Source organism: Rhinopithecus bieti, unplaced genomic scaffold (assembly GCF_001698545.2).
Source record: "Rhinopithecus bieti isolate Rb0 unplaced genomic scaffold, ASM169854v2 scaffold_13207, whole genome shotgun sequence".
NCBI classification, from domain to species: Eukaryota; Metazoa; Chordata; class Mammalia; order Primates; family Cercopithecidae; genus Rhinopithecus; species Rhinopithecus bieti.
Genome location: NW_016807866.1, coordinates 2,964,008 through 2,971,822, shown reverse-complemented (window position 1 = coordinate 2,971,822; position 7,815 = coordinate 2,964,008). Strand labels below are relative to the sequence as shown.

At 38.5% G+C, this 7,815-nt stretch overlaps 1 protein-coding gene across 1 annotated transcript in view; it reads left to right on the top strand.

Annotated features, from left to right (window-relative positions):
- Positions 1 to 7,815, top strand: part of CRYZL1 (crystallin zeta like 1) — a 54,422-nt gene that overhangs the window by 40,156 nt on the left and 6,451 nt on the right. The window contains exons 7-10 of the mRNA XM_017883870.1: positions 402 to 431; positions 1,369 to 1,502; positions 3,241 to 3,362; positions 4,785 to 4,890. Coding sequence (XP_017739359.1) covers positions 402 to 431; positions 1,369 to 1,502; positions 3,241 to 3,362; positions 4,785 to 4,890 — 392 coding nt within the window. The remainder of the gene's footprint in view (positions 1 to 401; positions 432 to 1,368; positions 1,503 to 3,240; positions 3,363 to 4,784; positions 4,891 to 7,815) is intronic.

Sequence of the window (7,815 nt, the reverse complement as noted above, 5' to 3'; positions counted from 1 at the left end):
AAAAAAAAAAAAAAAAACATGAATGGTGTGAATAAAAAGAACATGAATAAAGGGAAAATTTCTTATTTGTTAATTTGCCATTTGCCTTTCCTAGATAACTTTGTCCCCTTTCCCTTTTGTCCTCTTCCTCCTTCCCTCCAAATCCTAGATTACTCTGTTGGACTACACCACTAATCTGGGCAGCTCTAAGAGGAATTCTCTTCAACTAGAAGGTGTTAAAAGATACAGAAAGGAAATACAAACATGTTGTTATTTGCCAGTTCAAAATTCTGAGAATTATTTTTAATTCTGTCAATAATTTATATTCTATTAATATGATACTACTAATATCCTTTAATGCAGCCAATTAAAATCTATTTAATTTGTACTGACTCTCCTAAAATCATGTTTCTTTTCCTTAGCTTTAAGATTTTCTTCATTTGGGAGAGTAAGTGAGGAAGAGAGGGGGATTTCTATGACTGAGAAAGGGTGAAACAGCCTCTAGTAGATAATTACCTTATTATACAAATACAGACTGTTCCCAGCTGACAGTGTTTTGATTTAGGATTTTTAAAATGTTACTATGGGTTTATTGGATATTAAGTGTATTTTTGACTTACAGTGGGTATATTGGAATGTAGCCCATCGTAAAGATGAGCATCATCCGTATATTTTGATGCTTTTTAGCTCTGAAGACTATTAAATATGGACATACTTGAGAAACTACTTAATCTAGCTGGGGGTAGTGGCTCACACCTATAATCCCAGGGATTTAGGAGGCCAAGGCAGGAGGATCACATCAGGCCAAGAGTTCAAAAATAGCTTAGGCAACATAGCAAGACCCTGTCCCTACAAAAAAATTTTTAAAAATTAGCCAGGCATGGTGGCATGTACCTGTAGTCCTAGCTACTTGGGAGGCTAGGGCAGGAGGATTGCTTGAACCCAGGAGTTGAAGGCTGCAGTGGGCTGTGATCACACCACTGCACTCTATCCTAGGCAATGGAGTGAGACCCTGTCTGGGGAAAAAAAAAAAAAAACTGACTTAATCTTCCAGTTCATGTCTTCTTATATATGTACCTCTGTGTTTTCAGATTCCTAATTCTGGCAACATATCCTATAGCTGTAGAAAATAGTGCTCTGTGTCAACAGACCAGCTTTGGATCACCTTCTCCTCAAAATGTTCGCATTTTAATTTTATTAAATATATAGGTCTCTTCGTTTAGACTGCTATATCCCATATTGGGTTAGATGAGAAAAAGTATAATTTAAATTGACTTTCTCCCTTTAAATTCAGTAATTGTTTGAATTGCTTAACTCATTTCGGAGAATAGATATTTATTTGCTTTTCTTTTTCTTTTTCCCTGATTTGTTTGTGTTGATCACATACAGAACAGTACAATTGCCTGATTTCCTGTCCTTTACAGCCCGAGTGATTGATGTATCTAATGGGAAAGTTCATGTTGCTGAAAGCTGTTTGGAAGAAACAGGTGGCCTGGGAGTAGATATTGTCCTAGATGCTGGAGGTAGGTACCTTATGAAATTAGTAGCCTGTGTAGTTTTTTTGGTTTGATGAATTTAAGAAAAAAATTTAGGGCATAATTATTAATGCACTTATTAAACTGGATGTTGAGTTTTGGGTTTTGTTTTTAACTAAAGACTTTTTAATTTAAATTGGAACTTCCACTTTATTCTCATTGTAAGTACTGTATGTAAGAGAGAACATGCTTATCTTTTACAGTGTTGACCAGGGGTGTTACTTCCCTGGCCACGTTGGAAGAATTGTCTTAGGCCACACATAAAATACATTAACACTAATGATATCTGATGAGCTAAAAATAAATAAATAAATAAAATCTCAAAAATGTCTTACAATGTTTTCAGAAAGTTACGAATTTGTGTGGGCTGCATTTAAAGCCATCCTGGGCAGGCTGCGGGTTGGACAAGCTTGGTAGACATTAGAGTAACAAATGACATATCGCTACAAGAAATCTAGAAACGGCCGGGCGCGGTGGCTCAAGCCTGTAATCCCAGCACTTTGGGAGGCCGAGACGGGCGGATCACGAGGTCAGGAGATCGAGACCATCATGGCTAACACGGTGAAACCCCGTCTCTACTAAAAAATACAAAAAACTAGCCGGGCGAGGTGGCGGGCGCCTGTAGTCCCAGCTACTCGGGAGGCTGAGGCAGGAGAATGGCGTGAACCCGGGAGGCGGAGCTTGCAGTGAGCTGAGATCCCGCCACTGCACTCCAGCCTGGGCGACACAGCGAGACTCCGTCTCAAAATAAATAAATAAATAAAATAAAGAAATCTAGAAACATGGCCTCCTCGATGGTTCCCAGATAACACAGCATCATTGCGATGCCTTTTCAGTCCCATCTGCTGTGTGTGGCTGCCTTCTATTGGATAGTTGATGTCTGCAGTCTCTATTTGGAAAATGCCAAAGTTTGTTCCAGTGTCACTTTTCTTGAATATTTTTAGTTTAACCAGTATCTTTTTAACACTTACTCTGAACACACTTAAGTAACAGCATGACTCCTAAAGGTAGCTTTTACAAGCCTGCAAAGTGCTTCTATTTATACTTTGGTAGAATTTATCTTCTAATTTGAGAATCATGGATGACTATCGTGTGGTTTTTTAAACCAGTATTTTCTAAGATTTGAAAATAGCTCATGATAATCTGTCAGTGGAAGTAAATACATGCTTTATTGCATCATTTTTTCACATGGACATTTCAGTAATTATGTTAAGACTATCCTGAGTCTGAGTTTTTTAACTGGGAATCAACTCATCTCACTATACTAAGCTATCAGTGTTAATTATCAGATTTGGTTATGTGTTACATTACCTTGCCAGGTTTTCAAATGAAGATAGATTTTTAATCTTTATTTATTTCTATAATAAATAGATTTACAATAAATTATAATTAAATGTAGAATAAATTTTATGATCGGTTTAATGCAAAAAGTAGATTTTATGGTATCAGAATACATTGTGTGTTGCTTTTTCTAAGAAAAATGTTTCCTCATTCGTACATTAAAAAGTAAAGAGAGTGCCAGACACAGTGGTCTGCGCCTATAGTCCCAACTACTCATGAGGCTAAGGCTGGAGGATTGCTGGAGTCCAGGCCAGCCTGGGCAACATAGTAAGACTTTGTCTCTAAATAAATAAGAACTTGTTTGAAGAATAAATTTTTGTCAGATTATTATAAAATATATTTCCTCTCTCTCTCTTGTTTTTTTTTTAAACTATTCCCTTGCAAGTGAGATTGTATAGTAAAGATGATGAACCAGCTGTAAAACTACAACTACTACCACATAAACATGATATCATCACACTTCTTGGTGTTGGAGGCCACTGGGTAACAACAGAAGAAGACCTTCAGGTATTATCAGGAACCATAAAGCATTACCATTACACCAAAGGGGTGTAATTAACAAACAATAAAGTCTAAGTTATTTGAGGCAAGGTATGACTAAATTAGTATAAAATCTGGTCCAGGCGCAGTGACTCACACCTATAATTCCAGCACTATGGGAGGCCGAGGCGGGTAGATCACTTGAGGCCAGGAGTTCAAGACCAGCCTGGCCAACATGGTAAAACCCTGTCTCTAGAAAAAATACAAAAATTAGCCAGGCATGGTGGCACAGGCTTATATTCCCAGCTCCTTGGGAGGCTGAGGGCTGAGGCACGAGAATTACTTGAACCTGGGAGGCGGAGGTTGTAGTGAGCTGAGATTGCGCCACTCTACACCAGCCTGGGTCACAGTGAGACTCTCTCTCACAAAAAAAGAAAATCTGAATCATAAAGAAATTTACCTTTATTTTTCATTCCATATTTTATATGTAGCTACATATTTTATATGTAGAAATGTAGCTTTTTTTAACTTTAGCAACATGTTGGCCAAATTGTTGAAATACTGCCTAGCAGAGACATACTTTCAGCAATGAAGTATAATTTTATTTAGTGATTTAGACATGTGACTTATGATTTTTTCTTGGAACGAAGTTTCACTCTTGTTGTCCAGGCTGGAGCACAATGGCACGATCTCAGCTCACTGTAAACTCTGCCTCCCGGGTTCAAGCGATTCTCCTGCCTCAGCTTCCTGAGTAGCTAGGATTACAGGTGCCTGCCACCATGCAAGGCTAATTTTTGTGTATTTAGTAGAGATGGGGTTTCACCATGTTGACCAGGCTGGTTTTGAACTTCTGACCTCAGGTGATCCACCTGCCTCGGCCTACCAAAGTGTTGGAATTACAGGCGTGAGACACCACGCCCAGCATGAATTTTTAATAGTATTTCAGATAGCATTTTTTTCTTGGTAACATCGTTGACATATACTTAGCAAAATATTTCCGTATAAAATTATCACAATTTCCTAATTATTCAAACTGGAATTACTATACATGTTTATGTATGTTATCTCTCAAGGTTATATTTTTCAGTTACATATTTACATGATGGCTGATATGCAAATACCATAATTCTTACATACCAATCTTCACTGATTTTCCAACACCCTCATGAAGATGGCGAGAAAAGACACACACACCCCCCCTACTACTTCATCACCAGGATTCTAGATTGGCCTTGCATCTGCCATATACTTATCACCTCGCTGTTTCATCGTTTTGGACCAGGAAATAGAAAATATTATCATTTACATGTTATTAAATGTTATTTATGTGCATATTTTTGTGATTTGGACATCATTTAATTTGTGTAGAAGTTTTTCTGACTCAAGATACCAATCATCCTGCTGTTAAACTCACAATAATTGATTAGTCTTTGTTTTATTCTATCCAAGTTGGATCCTCCAGATAGTCATTGCCTTTTCCTCAAGGGAGCAACGTTAGCTTTCCTGAATGATGAAGTTTGGAATTTGTCAAATGTACAACAGGGAAAATATCTTTATATCCTTTTTATCGACTGATTTGAGTTTCTGGCTTGAAACCTTGTACTGTACTAAGTTCTTTCGTTACGATAATAGGAAATAATAATAGCAGTTAAGTTTCCTTAAGTATGCCAAACAGTGTTCCAAGTGCCTTGCAAGTATTAATTTAAACATTAAAGCAACCTTTTGAGATGTAAGTACTGTTATCATCCCCATTTCACAGGTGAAGAAACTGAAGCATAGAGATGTTGATACAGACTCAAGGATGCAGCAAGTGGCGGAACAAGAATCACACTCAGGCAGTCTCTCTCCTTTCTGAATGGAGATAAGCCATAAGATATGTGGAAAATTTTGTTTTTAACCTGACGTTAAGGAAATTACACATCACCTTGAAAGGTTGCACACTTACTCCTATGATGGTGCCATTGCGCAGAAACATTTCAGAATACTTTTCTAAATTAAAGAGTTTGTTGAGTGTTTTATAAATATCAATGCTAGGAAATCTTTATCAAATGAAGATGGGTTTGAGTTTTGAAACAGAAGTCATTCAGAGATAAGTCTGGTGTGACTGAAGCCAAATCATTCCAGTTGAGTAAAAATAATAAAAAGTTTGGAATATGCCGGGCGCGGTGGCTCACACCTGTAATCCCAGCACTTTGGAAGGCCGGGGTGGGCGGATCACGAGGTCAGGAGATCGAGACCATCCTGGCTAACACGGTGAAACCCTGTCTCTACTAAAATACAAAAAATTAGCCGGGCATGGTGGTGGGTGCCTGTAGTTCCAGCTACTTGGGAGGCTGAGGCAGGAGAATGGCGTGAACCCGAGAGGCGGGGCTTGCAGTGAGCCGAGATCGAGCCACTGTACTCCAGCCTGGGAGACAGCGAGACTCCGTCTCAAAAAAAAAGTTTGGAATATACAAACAATTTCAAAAAGAAAGGTCCAAACCTCTTTAGAGTAGGGTCAACTTAAGAATTCCTTTTATTTCTAAAATGTCTGGCTTAGAGGCAGCAGCACTTGGTAAAAGTTTTAATGTATTGGATAAAAAAAAATAAGTTATCATTACTTGATAGAGCATACATGTGTTTCTGAAGAAAGATTTACATAGCCTTACACTTGTCTCTAGTGAATATCATACTTTACATTTCTTAAATGTGCCTAGTCATATATGTGTGATATATATAAAGGCCAGTTCCCTCTGGGAGCAATGACAGAATTTATTCAGAGCTTTAAAATAGTTATGTAGGCCGGGCGTGGTGGCACGCGCCTGTAGTCCCAGCTACTCATGAGGCTGAGGCAGGAGAATCGCTTCAGCCTGGGAGGCAGAGGTTTCAGTGACCTGAGATCGTGCTGCTGCACTCCAGCCTGGTGCCAGAGCGAGACTCCTCTCAAAAAAAAAAGTTACATAATTAGTATACTGCATGTATTGAGTTTTAAGGAGTAGATTTCAAAACCCCTTTTTGTAGGGCATGTATGAATTTAAAGTTGTTTCTGATTAAATATTTCCTATTAAATTTGAAAATTAGATTTAACTTTCTAAAAGGATTTTAATTAATGTCATTTTTTAAAAGGTACACGGGCTGGTGCAGTAGCTCATGCCTGTAATCCCAGCACTTTGGGAGGCTGAGGTGGGCAGATCATGAAGTCAGGAAATCGAGACCATCCTGGCTAACATGATAAAACCCCCGTTTCTACTAAAAATACCAAAAAAAAAAAAAAATTAGGCGTGGTGGCACACGCCTGTAGTCCCAGCTACTCCGGAGGCTGAGGCAGGGGAATTGCTTGAATCTGGGCGGCGGAGGTTGCAGTGAGCTGAGATTGCACCACTGCACTCTAGCCTGGAGACAGTGCGAGACTCCATCTCAAAAAAAAAAAAAAAAGATATGTCCAACCCAGTAACATTGTAATTATTAAGAATAACATGGAGTGATGCTACAGTAGAGAATACCACGTGGCTATTAAAAGTAACATTAGTTAACATTGGAATACTATGTAGCTATTAGTTTTGAATCTTACATGTTGGAAACTAGGCTGACTGCTTTGTTGTATATAACTTAATTCTCTCAAACTACCTCTCCCAATAAGAAGGCAGTTTTAACCTATTTGACAAATCCTTGGACCAGGTTGAAACATGACATGTGTATATGAAATACTGTACATTTTCCAGAATCAGAAATATATGCTATGCACACAGGTGAGAATTTTATTAACAGCACTAGGAAGGGAACTTGCAGGGATGTGAATTAGTAAATTTATATTCTTCAGTTTCCTTTTAAAATATTTTAAATGACTTATATTTTCTAATATGCATTTTCTTTTCTTTTTTTTTTTGAGATGGAGTCTCGCTCTGTCACCAAGGCTGGAGTGAAGTGGCGCCATCTCGGCTCACTGCAACCTCTGTCTCCCACGTTCAAGCAATTCTCCTGTCTCAGCCTCCCAAGTAGCTGAGACTGTAGGCGCATGCCACCATGCCTGGCTAATTTTTGTATTTTTAGTAGAGGTAGGATTTCATGATATTGGTCAGGCTGGTCTCGAACTCTTGACCTCAGGTGATCCACCTGCTTCAGCCTTCCAAAGTCCTGGGATTACAGGTGTGAGCCACTGTGCCCAGCCCTAATTTGCATTTTCTAAAGTCCTGAATCATACTGTAGTCCTCACTTGTGCAAACCCTCCTCATTCAGTTCATACAAGCTAAGTTGCTGCTTGTTATTTAAGAGAGACATCTCCTTCCAACTGTGTCATTCTAGGCCATAAATAATTCAGAAGTACTGGCAATTACATAGCATTTTGATCTTAATATTATAATTTCAATTAAATTAGCAAGATAGATTTTTCTTTGATTTTTACATCATTTTCTGATTCTCTTAGTGACATACAGCCCCTGTATCTGAGGGTTCCACATCCAGGGATTCAACGAATCAAAGATCAAAATATTTGGGGCCGGGT